Below are 19,478 nucleotides of genomic sequence, written 5' to 3'. Positions count from 1 at the left end.
CAAATAGATGAGAGAATAACGTAATTGCCCATTGAGTTGATAATACTGTTTTATGCAGATAATCCCAATTGCCTGACATTGACGTAGTGCAGATAAAGGGATGGCAAATGATATGGGAAAGAGCAGAGAGAGAGTGTATGGAAAAAGAGAAACATAAAGAAACAGAACAAAAGATGGAGAATTATAAAGAGTCTTTTTTAGTATAATTGCAGCTTTTACAATAAAATGAATGCATTGTGGCTAGCTAACGGTGCCAGCTCCACCCATGTGAGCCATCATGTCTTTATCACTAATGTACCAGTGACTACTGCTGTAATTACATAGGCTTTTGTCTAGCTTTGTGCACAACTATCTTGCAAGCCAAAATTGCTCTGACTTTTACAGCTCTTTCATTGACATCTACAGTATATGCAAATTCCAAAAAAAAAGAAGAAAGCAAAAGAGACAGAAGAGAGACAGAAGTAAACAGAAATAGAGGTTAGGTTGAAGGAGAGATGCAGTGTTGGGAGAATGGTTAGGATGATATGACAGGCTGCTGATATTTCCAGATATTCCAGATATAGTCAGTCGGTGTTTGATTATAAAGTAAGTGTTTGTACTTGACCTTTTGCCAAACCCCTTCCTTGTCCAAGCATAGCTTAGCAACTGTAACTAGAAACAGCAGAGGTCTCAAACTTTGGGTTTCAAAAAATTAAGAGTTTCATATGATTATATGATAACAAAATAGTTTTGTAGGATTACAGGTGACGATAGAAATAAGCCATGTTCAGGACTGACACATTCAATTTGTGGGAGCCAATGTAATACTGGTTCCAGATGCTATATCAAAGTTTGAGGCTACATTAGTGGTTAGACTGGGTAGACAGACCATCTTTCAACCATAATATCTGATGAAGCCCCAGAGCTGGCAAGCTACGGCCCTTCGTGACAGTGAATATCAACTAGCTCCATGTGCGTTCAAACTTAGACTATCCTTAAGGGGGGGAAACAAAAGTGAGCTATTGTAGACCTCACTTTGCATGGGTCCTCCTAAAATCCACAAAGGATCCCTGTCACAGCTCCAGTTTCTAGTTTTGAACTAGTTAACTACTTCGTCATGAAGTACTGTAGGTTCTCATACAGGAGATGTCCATTAAAAGAATTAAAATATTCATCATTTTCTACTTGGGTAACAACTCTCCCATGTCCCATCTACTCAAGAATAAACTTCCTAACACCCACATAGTCTCACAAAGACATACATATTCACACAGCTTTGGTCTCTTTCGGGCAAGAAAACATTGCACAAAAAGCACAAAATTAAGTTTTTTATACCTTATACTTGCACAAGCATTTCTTCTTTTCTTCCAAAATAGAAGTAAATGGGGAAAAGTTCTACAAATACTGTAGCTAGATCAATATAAACATAATATACTTTTGTCACAGCAGTAATTTTTACACATCACAGCAGGAAGAGCATATGTGTAATTGATAACATTAACGAGGGCTGCTTTATATAAAGGTGTGTCAGTTCCATAATCCAGGTTATGTGCATGCTGGTATACTGGCCTGGATACTTAAATGCAGGAAAATGCCAACATTAATGATAGTAGTTTCACCTCTGCTTTTACTCTTACGAAAAGCCAAACTGCCTGCTGCTTTGACAAAGTCCTAGTAACCTCCTAATGAATATAAGGCTTGTAAAGGGTTTGTAAAGCATGTGATAGTCTCAGTATATCAGTTGTGAATTTGGGCTGTCTGTGGGGCAGGGGCAAAAAAATAAAAAGGGCACCAGCTGCACACGGTGCAGTCATGATGCATCTATGGTGAAACAGTTCCAAACAGTAGTTAAGATTGAATTTGTTTTAAAATGTGATTTAAAGTACTACTACACTATAACTACTAAACCTCTGTAATTAAAAAAACGTAGAAGTCACTTTAACCTGTTTTATCCACTGTCGGGGCATCCGGAGGGCACTTTTGCAGTGTTTTTTTTTCCGATCATGGGGCACCAGGAGTCCGTTCACATGGCTTGTAGTATGAGAAAGAAACTATTGACCATACGGTGAAGATGAATTGGATGAACTTTTTAAAACAGCAGTTCTAAAGTGCTTCACAGTGAGCAAAAACAGTAAGAGGGTCAACAATTAAAGCAATAGAAAAACAATGCTCAATCGTACCCATGCATTGTAGTACACAGAATAACAGCAAGTTAGAAAACAATTTAAAACAAAATCAATAAAAGTAGCGTAACAAACAATACCAGATTAAGACAAATAAAACCAAGAATTTCAAACGGCAGACATATATAAATGCCAACAAGTGGGTTTTTAACAGTTTTTTTAAATGCGGTACAGATGCAGCTGTCTGACAGTGAGGGGGAGGCAGTTCCATGGTGTTGGAGCTAAAACAGTAAAAACACAATGGGCAAACACTACCCAGCACGGTACTGGCTTTTATCTTTCTGTCTCTCCCATTATGTCATTCACTTTGTGCCTCATTCAGAATTTTGAAATCGAAAAATACCAGTAGAAAACAAAAGCACCATAGTTTGTATAGATTTACTCTAGAATCCATCTTTACATAGTAATTAGGTAGATGTGTAATATATATTCACTGGAGTCATAAAGTGATAACTTCCATTTATCAAAAAATACACTTCATAAGTTTTGGTAAATCTCTTCCAAGTATTCACTACATACATTATATGACTCTGCAACTTGACTGGTTGATGGAGGCATACAACCAGGGGGCGGTTAATTTTTTTAACAAACATAATGTATCGTAATTCATAATTTTGATACATATTTGCAAACGTTTTTGTTTAACTATTTTTATTATTATAATTTTAATGATAAATCCTTGCAGAAGACATGAGTGAGACTGCTGAGAAATCGTTGCCACTAGCATCTGTCTTCATTCTGCAGTATTAAAAGTGTCTCCATATACTAGGAGTTTCATTTGCACAAAGGCAAGATGTCACTTTTCTTTTATTGCTGAACGTGATCTGCAAGCAACACTCAGTTAGTCACATCAGTTCATCAGTTCAAAGTGTTCTGCTCTAATACCACCATAACACTTCAACATCTTAATTAAACATGATTGTTATCTGGGTTTGTTTAATTCTTAGAAATGCTGATAGGTCTGCCTGCCAAATAAAACTCCAAGGATTGGATACAGCCACTGTGTGTGTGTGTGTGTGTGTGTGTGTGTGTGTGTGTGTGTGTGTGTGTGTGTGTGTGAGAGAGAGAGAGAGAGAGAGAGAGAGAGAGAGAGAGAGAGAGAGAGAGAGAGAGAGGACAGCCAAGTGGGTCAGAAAACTGATTCCTTGGTTCCCTGTGGAGGAAGCAAGACCTTTATCTTCAATTTCAGAGATTTCCTCTGTGGTCAGAATAAGAGGCCACATCACCTATTTCTCTTCTACTCTTATACTTGTTTTATTGGGCCATCATTTAACTCAGACAAGACAAGATGTAATGAGGGCATTTTTTTCAGCCAATTTTTGGTTGTCTAGCCTGTCACATTATTTTCCCCCACCTTTATCCACATTGATGTTGCCCAGAAGACCAGGGTTTGTTTCCCATGTGAAACTGTCAAAATTGACTTATTTAAAGGTCCAGTGCTAACATTTAGGATGTCCTATTGGCAAAAATGCAATATAATATTCATAGGTATGTTCTCATTAGTGTATAATCACCAGGAATTTATGTGTTTTTGTTACTTTAGAATGAATCGTTTTTTTACAGACGAGGTGGGTCGCATTCCATGGAGTCCACCAGGTTGAACTGCCATGTTTCTACAGTAGCCCAGAATAAACACTGGCTATACCGGCCTTTGCATTTTCTGTCAGTTTTCCAGCCACCATAGTTTCTCCTACACACTTCACAGCGTGTTCTTATTCCCAGGTTGTCAAATAAAGATACCAGCAGTGTTCAGTTTGTTACAATCTTAAACTTCACCGCTAGATGCCACTAAATCCTACACACCGGTCTTTTAAAGTTTTACGTTTCATAACATTACATATGTGACTTGGTTACTTTACTTGCAAGAGATGTGACTTGCATCGCATAACATACTTATTTTAACCCAAACCATGAACTGTTCCTAAACCTATAGTTTTGTTGCGAGCTTTTTTTTTTTTTTTTTTTACAACATTAACCACATGCTAAAGGATACCTTGTCCTTTTGCATGAGATACTGAGGGGCATTGGAGAGAAGTGTTCAACCAATATGTTGGTTTATATTTAAGTTTTCTGACCTTTTCAAGGAAAGTAGCAGTACTATAGTGTAAAAATACTCTGTTACAAGTAAAAGTACTGCATTCAAACCCATTCAAAAATAAAAGTACTCATTCTGCAGATTGGCCCATTTTGTTTAAGTATATAATAATTATGTATTTAGTGATGAATCAGTGATTCTACCTCTTACTATAAAGTCTTGGTAATAGTGGAATGCCAGCACTTCAGCATAAAGCATTCTGTAATTACTTCAGGTTTTTGTGTTTACAGCTCATGCAAGAAATCTTGATTACTTCATAGAAAATATGGGTTTTTTTGCCCCCCTTATCTGCTTAATACAATACAAATGCAATTTATAGGTTGCATGAATGTATTCAAAAACAGTCGGAATATGTGAACAAATGTGCATTCACCTTTGTGACACAAACTGAGTAAAGATGTGTTCTCTTTGAAAGTTTAAAAATTCATTTTCAAATTCAATAATTATCACAGCGGAGCTCTACCAACTCAAACTACTGTGACAATGTTCTTTTTTTGCTTTGAGGCAGCAATTTTCCAGGCAGATATTCCACAATTGGAAAGTAGTTAAGATTGTAGAACATCAAAATTGTTAGACTAACACACAAACTGACAAAACACCAAGTTTCTTTACTAGCAAATCCTGCCGTGAACCCTATGCAGGTTGTGCCTTAGTGCAAAACAAGGAAGATGCATAAATTCCCAGACTGAAACTTCACCTTAACATAGCCACTGCTGCTTCTTCTTCACCTGTCCTCCTAAATTTATCGAGGCGCGAGGCCCATCAACCTTTATTAGCTAATAATGCTGTTAGGGCCATTAAGCGTGGCCTAGACTCCCCCACAGCAACACTTAAGAGTCTCACTGGGGTACTAGTGGAGGACTGAAGTAACAGAACTGCTGTGACAACCCCCCCCTGCACCGAAGTGTCTGACTAGACTTCTAATTTGATGATGCTAAGACCAGCATAGCACCCCCAGAGGGTGATTGGTATGTCACTTAAATGCAGCCAAAAAGGCAAAAATGACTCCTGGTAAAACATTGTCATTTGCTAGAAGAATTTGAGTCATAATGTGGGTAAGTCTGGCTTCTTTTGTTTTTCTCTTTTTTAAGATTTTACATGTCTCTTATTAACATTACGCTTTTGTGTAATTCAGGGAGCTGTATTGAACCATTTTCATGTTTTAACCTTCTAAGAAGAAGGACATTGACCCACAGAACAGTATAAGAGGTGTGAGTGAAATGTGTCATTCTCACATTCAGGGATCATTTCTAGGCCTCGCTGGAATGCCCTTAAGTATTCCAGAAGATGCCTGATGCCTGACTGTTTCTATGTCTCTGTGTTAAAATGCCCTGTCCAAATAGAAAGTAAATGTGCCCCACAGAGAAGAGACAACACAGTATATGATTTAAAGCAACTGCAGGCACTCTTTAGATTGCCACACTGAAGTATGCAGCAAAGGGCACAATGGAGTCTGGTTACTCCCAGGGCCGTGGGTGTTGTTTTTGTTGTGTTGTGCTAGGTCCAAACTGTTAGAGAATGGTTAGGGGATGGCCGCTGTAGATCAAAGCAGAAATATAATCAACTGTTAGGGAGAGAGAGCCCTCTATTTTATCTTCTCTCCTTGCTCAGGGCTGAAAACAGACTGTTGTTAAACTAAAGTTGATAAAGGGAAAAAAAAGGAGTGTACAGTACAGTGTGTGCTCTCTCTTACTTGTTTTGCAAGTAAAAATGGAATACATGGTCTGTTTTGATGAGTCACATGGACAGCACTCAATTCCTTAAAATGTGTGTCTGTGTTAGCCTTTTTAATCATTTTACATCAAGTTGTCATACAGGAGGAAAGAACACTTTTTAAATCACATAAAAATCCACTTTCATGGCTCCATCCCCTATGTAATTGATCAGGTGGAAGAAGTCTCTTTGTTGCTATCACAGACACACACACACACACACACACACACACACACACACACACACACACACATACCCCAACTTGGTGGGTAATATTGTTGTTGATATCTCCAAAGGGGAAATCCATTCTGAACCAATCACACTTAAGTGCCTCTGCAATTAAGGTTTTTGAGCCTCAGCAGTGACAAGACGTTTACCCATGAGGCCTAGTGCCTTCACCTCTCATATCCTATAATCGTAGCAGCACTGAAAGCCAGAGAGCATTAGGATGGCAGCATCACCTCTCCAACAATAAAGGTCATCCGAGTTCTTATGCATAATACATAGTAATGAAGAGTTAAATTCCTACATACAATCAAAGACTTAATTACTTTGCTTCAAAATGTGAAAGAATTTGTTTTTACAGATAATAAGTTATTATGATATTATGATTATTATGCAGGGGGAAACAGTAGTAGTACCACAAAAGATGGCTGTGTACACTGCTATCCTCTGCATGTTAAAGATCACCTGCATACATATATCACATCATATATACAAATAGTCTGCTTGAACAATAAAGAAAATTATAAATTCAAGATGAACATCCTTAAAAATTGATCTACTCCTTCTATCTCATTAAAAATACCAAAATCAAGGAATATGCAAATTTTGTTCATTTCTATAGTTTTCCTGCTGTACGCAAGATGTCTCCTACTTCACAGAAAAGTCCACTCTCGGTGGGGAGAGGTTATTTTTAAATGTGTTTTCATTAAAATGTGTAAAGGCACTCATGTCTACTATGCAAAGCAGCTGCTGTGCAAGAATGACAAATGGCAATGGTTTTATATTAGGGCTAAGTTTGTATAATGTGAGCACGGTTCATCTGTCTCACCTTCTAAGTCAAAACACGGACAAGACAAGAAGCTGTGAAAAGATTGGGGAGTCACACATGAAAACTGGAATCAAGGCACATATCACCAACACAATGTAAAGTTGTATCACAGAATCAATGTTAACTTTCATTGCAGTGCATAATTCTCTTTTACTGCCAAATAACTTTACAACACCAAGGGGATTTGGTTCCCAGGCTTGATTAAAGAGCTAACCATGGACAAGATGTATCCAGGACTACCTCCCATCGCAACACCCTCCTCCCACACATCAGCTCATAGTAGGGGAGCGTGGGGAAGTGATTACTCTCGGATTAAGACTTGCCTCGTCGCCGATATGTGCGGCATAATTGAATAATGGCTGCCTCACCCGAACAGTCCCAACGCAGACAAGCCTCCCAGCCTCGTCAGATCGGCACAATATTAACCATGACATTGGCGTAACCAGGCCGGTAATTAATGCACTGAATCAATTACAAATTAGTCCATTTGGAGAATTCCCCACAGGAGTCCACTCATTACCAGTGCTCTGATGGAGTTGCAAGTTCTCCTCATGGGAAGGGGTGTCACTCTTCTGCTCTTCTTTTCTATCTGTCTTTATCTCTTTTCTCAAGGTAGGATGCGGAAGACAAATGGAGGATGAAATTGATGCTGCCTGCTACTCGGCATTACATTGCAAATTAAAATGTCAGCTACACAACATCGGATTCCTGGTATTGTCCAACTAGAGAGGAGTGTGAAACTAATTGAAGCTAATGAAGGTTGCTTTAGAAGGCTGGTCATGAATACCATTAGTGGGCACGGCTGCGACAACCATTTTGTACTATATAGGTAACCTTTAATATAGCATTAAAAGCAGATTGCCAGTAATAGAGATCTTAGCCATCACTGACCTTTTATGTTTGTACTTTCACATAACATACAACACTATAAACAGCCTTACCTTCTGCTAAAAAACAATTCTGTTTTGTAAATTCTTGTGCTTCCTCTGACCCAAAAGTAGATTTCTGTCCGATGGTATTAAGAATATTCCTGCTATTTGTATTGGCTACAGAACTGGAGATGGTCATTGGGTGATATACTCTTGTTGTCCCCTGTGCGTAAATAGTTCAACTGTGGTCAAATTACAGGAATATATAAGTATATCCTTACTAAACAAGTATTGAAGGAGGACTGTAATGTGAAGAATATGACCTCTCTCTCTTCAGTCTGTATTAATGGTTCTCATAGCAGAAGGTGAACACCACACTATTTATTTCCCTGCCAAAGGTGAAAGTCGGTTTTAATGACAGAGCGCTTTCTAGCTCAATTCAGGAACTGTCAGAGAGTTGAAATAGGAAAGAGCTGCCATTATGAGAGACAGTGAGAGAAAGTGTGGATGTGTGAGTGTGTGTGTGTGTGTGTGTGTGAGAGAGAGAGAGAGAGAGAGAGAGAGAGAAATATGTGTGAGGCTTACATTTGCCTGCCCACAAACCCTTGAAAGGCAAGGAGCGGAGCGTTCAGGGTAAACAGAATAAATTTATAAAAAGAAAGACTTGATCCATTCCCGGTACTGCACATAGAGGATAGTACTGTATGTTTGTTTTAAATAATAGTTTTGGCTCTATATGGCTTAAACCCAAATCTTTTGACTGAATGTTTTTAACTATTTTTCAAATATATGGAATACATTTCACAAGGGAAAGTGTTCCTGAAGTTTCAAGGGAGGAATCTGATTAAGAGCAATAAAGGCTGTGCCAGACTAATGTGCCATTTTTCGGGGCAACCCTCATTCATCAAAGTGGATGACTGATGGGTCCTGGCTTAGCAAAGGCGAAATTGAGGTTTGGCCTGAAATATAATGAATAAATCCAGTCAACACTTTCAGTTGAATCAGAGCCACATTTTGACTTATACAAAAAAACAAACCAAAAAAAAAAAAAAGAAAGAAAGAAAAAGAAACTCAATCTAGTCCAGACTTGTGCTGTGGTTGGACTTCAATTTACAGTCCAGCGATTAAATGAGTTTGGGAAATTGACTAAAGGGGACATTTCCTGAGTCAAAATGTTTCTGAAATCATTCGGTACATTCTGCTCCCACTTGCATGTGAAAAGGTAATTTTCACATTTGACTCATTTTGACATATGATTGATGTTTCCAGAGATGAAGTATTCTAATTTTTTCCTGCAACGATACCAGCATTAGGTATTAGTCTTAGATTGTGCTCACATACTTTGGTTAGAACATGTCTAGAGACAACCCAAGGCCAGTATAAAAAAATATAACTCTTACCCTGTACATTTCTCTTTGACCAGTCTTGTTGATAATGAGTAATTCCACCTCATTTTCAGCAAGCTGGAGTCTAAATATGAGATTCCCTGTCGTCACTGTATATTTGAGACAAAACGCAGAACTGTGTGACTTTTAAGGAAAAAGCACAATAATATCCTGTTGCCAGACATTCAGGCTTTTAGCTACACAGCTGGTATTTAGAGTAGTGGTGCAATCTGAAAAGTGCTCTCCGCATTGTGGTCCCAGACACAGCTAAAAATATCATAAAGTCACTGGATGATGCTGGACTTTGTAGCCTTTCATGTGACACTCTTCTTTGGCTCAGGGAAGTGTTGCTCATGTAGAGACAGTATGGCGCAAAATAGTTAGAATGCCTTTTGAACACCAGGTTGTCCATTCTGGCTCCATTTCAGGAGTTGGCCTGGAAAGTGAGCCCTTTGCCTCAGATGTCATTCCTGCTGTCACCATGCTGCAGAGACTCTTGACCAAAGAAACTGTAAATGAAAAAAAAAACTTTAGCTGAAAACAACCCACTGCCCCGCAACTCTACTTGAGGCAAAGTGACTGTTGTTTGTGTGTGTATGAGAAAAAGAGTGGGGGAATGATAGACATAAAAAGAAAACTTTAGTTTACCAAATGTTCACTATTTTACTAATTGACTTTTAGGCATCAACAAGCATCAGCATCACTGAGTAGTGCCCCAGCAGAGACATACCTTGAAGAAACCATAGTTTCTCATGGAGATGAACCATTCGAATGCTTGGTACCATACAGTAGTATTGTAGTATAGTGACTTTTAGGTACAAAAATAAATGCTTTTTAGTGCTGGATATCTGCACATTCCATAATGCAAGTACTCTTACTTATACTTCGCTGCTATTTGAAGTAAATCAAGGTATGCTGGACTTTCATTCACGTAAATTAATGGGCTATTCATTTGGTTAATATTGGTGTAGCAGTGTTAACAGTCTGAAGGTGCAAATACAGAGAGGAAGAGACAAGATACATGCATTTTCTTAATTACTCTTAGTAAATCAATAGGAGTTGTGCCATGCTTCATTGTCTGGGCTGCAGCTCAGGAAGTGGGCTTAGACAAGCTAAGAAGCACCAGGTAAAAATAAACCTTATTGAACCTGTGATGACTGAACACCCAAACACAGCTCACCCACCGCCAACCATTCTGCATGTCCCTATAATTTCTTCCTCTTTCTTTTCTTCTTACCTTAGATTTACAAAAGGGGGTTAGAGTGAGGGGGGTTGTGTGTGACTATAGAGATAGTTTGCATGGTACCACATACTAAGTCCCATAGACCTCCACCCCTGTCTGTTCACATGCTGCTCTCCCTATTCAGCATATTCTCTGTATTTGACCATTGTGGTGTTTTCTATCGATGATGTGTGCACCTTACAGGGCTTTCTTGTCATCATGCTTGACAAGTAGACTGTCATACTGTCGCAACTAATGACACTCAAGCATCAACTGAACACCACACATTGCCTCGCCGTACATGACATGCACACTCTGAACAGGGACTTCTCAAAGTCACCCATTCTTGCCAACCTCATTAGCAAGCAACAGCCATGGCAAATTTCTAACAAAAGCTAAAAACTAACAAGTAACATATGTCAGATAGTTCCTGTTCTACTGCATTTGCTTCTAGTTTAGATATTATATACTGCTGTAAATGTTACTTGTTGCTGTATGCACATTTTACTTACTGAAATTGCCTTTCTTGCCTTTCTATAGAGGACATTTTAATTGTATTTACCTCATTGAAATCCTCATCCTTGAGCAAAACAGTGTTCTTGGAAAGCAGCTGGCATTGACCCTCTGTAGAAGCAAGGGAAGGACATGGAATGGCAACAAAGAGGTTTAAAATCTTTCATGTTGCTTGTTCTTTTTTGCTTTTGTTACCATAGTCAACAAAACAAAACTGTCTAATCTCACATGAGAATTCCTTTGTACAGCCACACAAAGACACACACACTCACACAGATTTGTTTCATGAGTGCATGAGAGGTGTGATGTAAGAAACAGAAGGGATAGTTTCTCTTTATTTTCAAAGATGGGTCATCATAATCATCTTGTCCAAGCAGTAATACACTTGAGTGATGCACATACTCTTACGCAGACACTCTCTTGCATGCACACATGCACAACACACACACACACACACACACATCAAAGGCAGCATCAACTGCAGGTGTCTGAAGTGGTTCCTATTGGGTTTAAGCCACTCCAGAGGGATTGAGGTGTTACCCGTGAGCTGGCGGTTTTCAGGGCTGGAGGTGAGCACCCCTGTGACTTAAAGCAAAGCATGGCAACAACACTTCAACGACGCCACCCCTTGTGGGAAAAATTGCACTCACGCAGCACCAATATGATGATATTATATTATGTCATATTATAACTGACTTTGTGAGTGATATGCATGAGTTATTCACAATGGTGGGTTAACACTCATTTATAAAGATTGATGTCAGAAATTAATGTCAAAACAGTAATGAAGCCTTCACTTTTCAAAATGGGACAATTACGAGCAATATTTCCAGTAGGTTGTCAGTTACACTGAGGGATGAGCTCCTGGGAAAAGTCAGGAGGATTTTCTCACTTATACTTGTAGACACTCCATCCGGATTCGGTGTCTGTTTACAGATGTGGATGTGAGCTCAGGCAGAGGGTTTAGGGAGGCGATATGGAAATAGAGGATGAGGACTTAGTGATGCAAGGCGAACCTTAAGCCCCCCCAGTGCACTCCTGTGTATCAGACTTCAATGACCGTAGCCCTGTGGAGCACGTCGGTACGCCTCAATATGTATGGAAATGAGAGGCAATCATGCTAACGTGTGTTCAGTCTCTCCAAACATGCTAATGGTGTCTATGCACTTTCAGCCCTGCATTACCCCTCAAAACATTTCACCCCTCCTTAGACCTTTTGCTCTCTCTTTGTCTCTTTCCTGACCTGGAACAGGTGTGGTTTTAATTATGCATTAAAATATACGTAAATCTAGTCTGATGCACTTGACTGAGCTCCTCCTCCTGCAGTGTGTATCCAACCATCTCTGTTTCCCATTCCTTCTCTATCCTTTCTTCTTCCTTCCTTTGCCAGCTCTACCCAAAAATCTCCCTCCCTCTCTTCTTCTTTTAGAAGTTGGGATTGAAGGACTCGATTTCAAAACCGTGCACGTCTCTGTGACTCAAGTGAGGGGTTTGTTCCGCTGCCACACTTCCGTTCACAAATGCTCCAGCATGGGGAGGAGGGAGGAGGGAGAAATCCCTGTTAATCTAGTGAATCTGGCTCTCTCTGTCTCTTTTGTTCACTGTTACTGGGACTCTGATGCACTGATCTCTTGGGAGGCAAGTGTTGTGTGCGAGGTTGGGTGAGTTGGGGGGTTACTACACAGTTTAGTCTACATGGGGTAAAGGAGTCTAATATCTCACTCGTTATGCAATCTCAGTTAAAAAGAAAAATATATTATTCACTGAAGGGATTATGGATGATAAACATTTTGTACCTTCCTGTTTGAATCTGGAATAGCTGTGCCTATTTGCTGTAAGAGATGACTGTGTTGAAAGCAATACTGAACTGGAATAAGAACGAAAAGAGCATTACCGACCGGCACTACCGGTAGAACTTGGGCCTCTGTAATCCGTTACAGTTAATATGTACTAACAGTTACTAACCAAAATGTTCTGTTGGTTTGCATCTTTTTGCCTTGCAGGAATGCCTTCTTTTGGCATTTTCCGGACAATGCCGGTCAACGCCATCAAGGGTAGGATGGCTTCCAACAAGTTGACTGTACATCTACAGGCTCTACTCAGTGGGCAGTATGTGTTCAGCCCAATCAAATTAAATCAATGTGCATTGCTCTCCTGGATGTATTAAGGAAAAACTGCATACACCGTTGAGGCGGTGCTCCATTCGTTCCTATGAAAGTTACTCAGTGGCGCATGAAGCCAAAAAAACCACTGCCTGCTGTAAAGAAATTACCTGGATTAATGCATACTGCGTCTGCTCTATGGGTCGCTGTGGCCAGACCTTTGGTGGCCGAGCTCACTTACTACAGGTTTAGACCTCTGCTGACATAAATGGGGTTGAAATGATTGATTTGTGCAGCTCTTCTAGTCTTTATAAATGTTATCAAACCAAATGGATCATATTCTAATTTCTTCATTTTGCAGGGGTTGTGACACTCAAAAATGTATCCAAAATAAAACATTTGTTAGTAAAGTAACAAATGTAATAACTATCACTCATGAAGTAATTAAAATAGTTACATTTGTTTTTTGCATTTTTAACAGGGTAGCTAGTAATCTGGATCGCATTTCAAAAGTAACCATCCTAACACTGCCCATCAAGATAGAAGAGGAGACTATAAGAAGAACTATTTTTACTGGGAGAAATTCAGGACAACAATGTGTCATGTTGTTATCTTTAGAAGTTAATTTACTGCTCTAATTGCACTGTAGCTATATACTGTAGAGGAGGTCATGCAAATGATTTAGCGCAAGCACACACAAAATTAATATGCTACTTCACTGGCACATGTGCCAAACTCAGCATTGGATATCATATTTTAGCTGTATTCCTTTAGGCACTTGCATGTGTTAAAGCTTGCTGTAATCCAAGTGCCTGTTTCCCTGAAGTCATACGATGCACTTGGCCTGCGTCAGAGGTGTTGCGGGGAGGGGGGTGCTTGTTTTGTTGATCTGTGTTTAATGAAAGTGACCACGCAGAGCGAGTTTGGCCATTAGCTCAGCAAGGGCCTGTAATCACTACAAGTTGTTTCCCTTTCTTCATGCAGTTCAGTATTGAACAATCTGTGGGGAGAAAAGTGTGTGTACCTGCCATCTTCTTTCTCCCTCGTTTTATTTCCCTCTGCAAGACTGCACTTTGGAAAGTATTGATTTGGTGGCTTGAAAATAACAAACCGGCAACTGTGCGAGTGGGGTAATAAACAGGCTCCGGAAAAAAAAGTACCCATGAAGTGTTTGCCCTGAAATAATTATCAGCTACTGTATATGCTTGGATTCAGGGTTGATTGCTCTTGCTAGTGTGTGCCACCCTCCACCTGTTGGTAGTATGAAAAAGTACCTGGATCCTAGATTGGGAAGATAGTTTATGGCACAGTGCCCAGGGCAATGTCACTGGACTACATAGACTTGAAGGTATTTGGTTGTGTAGCAGGGTAGAAAAGACCTTGAAACCCCCAGCAGGATGAATTTGAGTCATCCAACAGACCTCAGCTCTTGGCTAGTGAAAAAGTCAAAGTGTGAAGCATGGCCTGGGCTGTCTAACTCTGTGTTCTCACTGATGGCATAAAATAATACAACATATACACATATCAAAGAAGCTTAACATATTGTACATATACTCATGATTTCCGTAGACAGATTCACATGCACACAACAATGATGCATCAACTTTGCACAATATCAGTGATTCTCCAGCTGTTAGAATATTTTTATCCACACAAAGTAGCTTACTTCTTTTCCAACTAGTTAAGTGATAAACATACACACTGAATATAATTTCCCATCACTCATTCACATAAATACACACAGACTCACCAGACTCTGGCTGGTCTGTTTCTATTAATGGTAATCAGCAGGGTAATGATGACGGAGCTGTGACTGCGGCTTACTTACTGGTGGCTGATCGCCATGCTCTCTGACAGCTGTCAGCCGCCATGACTACGCTGCCAGGGTCCTCCTTAGGACTTATTTCAGCTCACCACATCAGCTGCAACAGCACTTCACACACAGACTTGTTGATTATCTGCATCAGCGGCCGGCGTGGAAAGACTTCTCTGACCGCCTGTCTGTTAATGACAGCCACCATGATGGTGGATGGGAGAAAGAGGACACAGCCTGTCACTTTGATTCATGCAATAGCAGTTCCAACTGGGTGGCTCCTCGCCAAAGTCTCGACAGTCGTTATATCCCCTCCTAAATGACATTTAAAGTGTGAAGCAATGGCTGTCCTTGTGGCTCAGTCACCCTAGGCCGGACCCCGTACATGAGTGCTGAACCCTGTGCCAAGTTTTGCATTGAGGTCACAAACCCTAGAGCAAGTTTTCCCTGCTCAGATGCTTGCACTCAACTTGCTGGCATTATGGAATATTTGCAAAGTGACCTTGAAGATAGCTGTTGTCAATGATCTGATATAGCATGCCTAACTTTCTTTTTCATTCCTTTCTGTTTTGTTTGTTTGTTTTTCCTCTCTACAGCATTACCTCTGCCCCTCATCCCGTTTCTCCCTAATTTATTTCAGAAGCAAATGTTTTGGCATGACATACATGTATCTATTCCATAATTTTTTTCCATACACTTTTAAAGCTATTGATATAATATGAAATAATAAATCCAGAAATACTGAAGGGTAGGGAAAGAAAAGTTATTGGTAGCTCCAAATAACAAAATTAAAAGTACCCATAATTAAATTGCAAAGAATTTAAACTGCATTTCACAACAAAATTAAATCCAACATGGGTCTAATAATACATTTTCTTGCTTGGGCAACATATGCAATGCGTGACATGGCTTTGTTGGTTCTGCAGGCTTCACTATGGCCACGGCATGCATATTCATAAACTTGGTGTATGCCATGTGACTTTATTCAAGCTGGGAAAAAATGTTAAAGACTTTGTAAAACTATTTATCCAGTGGTTTGATTTTGTTGTTATAGGAAGTGGTGTGGTAAAGACAGTACTTACAAGAACCTTGCTGTAGTTACATATATAGAAAAATATCTTTAAAATGATATGTATTTCCATCACACAAGGTTTAGGTCATAAAATACTTGATTGTCAATGGCACATATTAACAACAGAATAAAGAAAAAAAACAAAATTTCAGTCAGACAGCAGTTTAGTGTAAATTGTGCAGTGCTACATTGACTCTTAGTTTCTAAGGAGGATGAATGATTGCAGAGAAAAATAAATGGAGGAGAAAAAAATGGAACATCTTAGAAGCAAAAGACTAGATCACAGATGGGTCCTGTTTTAAAGCCTAATCTTTCCACATAAAGCACAATAGTAAAGGTAAACAGAAACTGAATTACCAAGAAAAGCTAATAGTAACTGTATTTATATTTTTCACATGCTAAGTTTGAAATGCATAATTTTAGATAGCATATTGTCACTCTATTGTAAAACTTCTTTTGTTGGCGTATTGTGTGCAACGCTGCATTGTTGGCTGAAAACACTGTTGTCTCCTCAGAATAAACCCCTGGAGAAACACGAATACGGTGTCCTCAAGGCCTCTTGGACTTTTGGACTAGCTTACTTGCTTTTAGATCCAACAAGGCAGATTTTGGTTTTTCCTTTCATGTCTTTCACATAACAGATGATTTGCTTCCTAAAGTGTTCTTTTATTCAATTACTGCAACAATATTATGCGCAATTAAAACGCACACTAACGCCTCCCTCCATAACTCTGTCCACAGTCTATCCGAGAAGTGACAGGCTATGTGTTGGTGGCCCTGAACCAGTTTGACTACCTGCCTTTGGAGAACTTGAGGATCATTCGAGGAACCAAGCTGTATGAGGACCGCTACTCCCTCGCAATCTTTCTCAACTACAGACGTGATGGAAACTTCGGCCTACGCCAGCTGGGTCTGAAAAACCTCACAGGTGAGTGAATTAATTATTTTCTGGTTACTCACATTTGTTGTGTTGTCTTGTTGTGGGTATTTGTGAGTATTATGAGTGCCTTTTGAGAACTTCAGTATGTGGTCAGTCTAAACTTGAGCCCAGTCTTTGAAAAAACGTATTTTTTATCTGAGATCAAACGTTTAGGATTCTATATTTCCATGCCTCCTGGAGCGTGTGAGTGTGCATGTTTACTCTTTCATTCACCACCTGCTGGGAACTCCTAACATGTTAGGACACCTCTACCGCTTTCTTAATTTCATTTTTAGTTTAAGAAACCAGATAACTAAGCCTACATTTTTGATCAAATGAACATCATTCGGAAACTTTAGCTATTGGGATAAGTTGAAGCTCACCACGGATAGATGGTGATAGATAGATGGTCCATCCAATCACCTGCCAAGTATTTTTTGAAAGTGCCTGCCCCAAACAGTTTCAAACAACGACTTCCCAGATTGTTCTGTGTAACAAACCATCTGGTGCATCAGGTTAGCTGATGTCAGATATTTATACATATATTGTATGATATTTATACTGCCAGATATATATATATGGGCAGATGTTTTGCTTTTACAGTGAGGTATACTGTCCAGCACGAGTAACACAATGTGCTCCAAAAATTGTATGAAATGTCACTTTTTATCATTTACAGTTAGGTCAGAAGCAGTCTCAGCAAATGGTGGCAGTCCTCATACCAGTGTGAGCTTAATGAAATGGGAACGAAAGGTGACGGTCAAATGAAAACAGCCTGATATTTCAAAAGCAGATTTTTATTTATTTTTATTTTTTTTACCATGTAGGTAACAGCTAAGAGGTGGATTAAGTAATTGCTTGACAGACTCTTACCTGAGACTTGTGAGACATTATTCACTCCACTCACTTCATTACCATCAAGTTGCTATCCTTGTGCTATCCTTGACGTTAATGATTTCAAAAGTGTTACAGCTGATTTCAACTATGATCCCACTGTTGAGTAACCACTGTTAATCAATAATTGATTTGCCTAGTACAAGGCTGTCCACCCTTTGTTTTTGAAATGATGCTGACTAGCAACAGGTATTACTATTGTTTCACAATGATTTAACAATAAACTGGTAAGGATATCATCAGTGTCATCAAGAAAATAGATCAAGGGCGTAACAGATGATTTAGGGGTGCTTTCAGAAAGTCTTTCACAAAAAATACAATTGCATATATGATACATGATATGAGGGTACAAACACATGTTATTTAATGAATTGGCTAATGTACTGTAGTTGTTTATTTGCTTTGATCACCTTCACAGAAAATGGGAATATGCAGACAGTCTGCCTCTTCTCCAAAGTACCCAACTGGTGCTGTTATCACAATTAACCCTCTCACACGAAGGGGTATGATGCTGACTTGCAATGTTGTGAAAAAACTTAATCTCTTCGGTTATTTACACCCATCACCCTTGCTCATACAAAAAATCTTGTCTGATTTACAACCCACTCAGCAATCGGATCAAGCATGTTTCCTCAGAAGCTGGAGAAGATAGTGAATGTGACTGCTGATAAACAGCGTACTAAGTAGGAAAATATTGTGTGGGTGGCTTCGCTTCTTTATGAACAATGGATCCTTGTGCTACTAGGTTTCCTTCAGCCGCCCTGATGCTGAGGTCAGTAAGAAATGAAGCCCTTGACTTGCAAAAAAGACGTAGAGCTTTTCCAGTACAGGGCTAAGTGGGGCATGCCAGGGCCAGGAACAGCTCATGATTTGTTCAACACAAGGGCAGAGGTGTTATTTACTCATTTTAAAAGCTAAATTCAACCTCACAAATCTTCTAAGTGAAAATGGAGGGAGAATCAGTTTGTGTTTTGGCAAGTAAAAGTGTTATCAGTAAGTCCTGGTCAGTTGTATTTTGTCCCAGTTGTATTTTGTATTTAGTCCGCCCATGCAGTGATAACATAAATTAATTCCCTTATTATCTTTTACACATAGAGAAGCAAGAGGAATACAATTTGAATGATTTATTAGGTAGCACCACAAAGTGCCATGCATGTCCTTGTTGATGGTGAATGCTTGGAAATGACTATTGCTCCTTATTTCTCTATGGGAATGAACTCCCAGTGCAATCAGGTTGGTCTGGTGGCATACACTGAAGCTTGTTTTGGGAGCAGTATTACACAAATGCATGAATATATGTTTAGCGTGATGACAAGTATGTCAAGGAAACACTGAGGCAATATGAGAAAGACAATGTCATCAGTTTTACAAGAATTCAAAAATTATCTTTGTATTGAGAGATTTAAATTTATCCCAAAAAAAATTATTTAGATTTTCTTAAGGAAGAGGCATTGCACTTAGATTGTGTCTCTTCTGCTTCCAAACCATCTTTCTAAATAATTCAGTTGTCTCTCATTGTTCTCTTCAACTGTTCCTTCCCTGTGATCCCCCAGAGTCGAAACAACACATCCATGAATGAGTGCATGTGTAGCAACAGTATGTGCTTGTGTGTTATGTTCCATCTTGTATTCTTTTTCGCATGTTGCGCCATACTTAGGGAATTGC

At 39.3% G+C, this 19,478-nt stretch overlaps 1 protein-coding gene across 2 annotated transcripts in view; it reads left to right on the top strand.

Annotated features, from left to right (window-relative positions):
* Positions 1–19,478, top strand: part of LOC127365454 (receptor tyrosine-protein kinase erbB-4) — a 305,767-nt gene that overhangs the window by 152,704 nt on the left and 133,585 nt on the right. For both annotated transcript variants that reach the window (XM_051403529.1, XM_051403528.1), the window contains exon 3: positions 16,742–16,928. In XM_051403529.1, the coding sequence (XP_051259489.1) occupies positions 16,742–16,928 (187 nt within the window). The remainder of the gene's footprint in view (positions 1–16,741; positions 16,929–19,478) is intronic.

This window comes from Dicentrarchus labrax, unplaced genomic scaffold, assembly GCF_905237075.1.
Source record: "Dicentrarchus labrax unplaced genomic scaffold, dlabrax2021, whole genome shotgun sequence".
In the NCBI taxonomy this organism is placed as follows: Eukaryota; Metazoa; Chordata; class Actinopteri; family Moronidae; genus Dicentrarchus; species Dicentrarchus labrax.
Note: the sequence above shows the minus strand (reverse complement) of the source record. Positions and strands in the feature narration are given on the sequence as shown.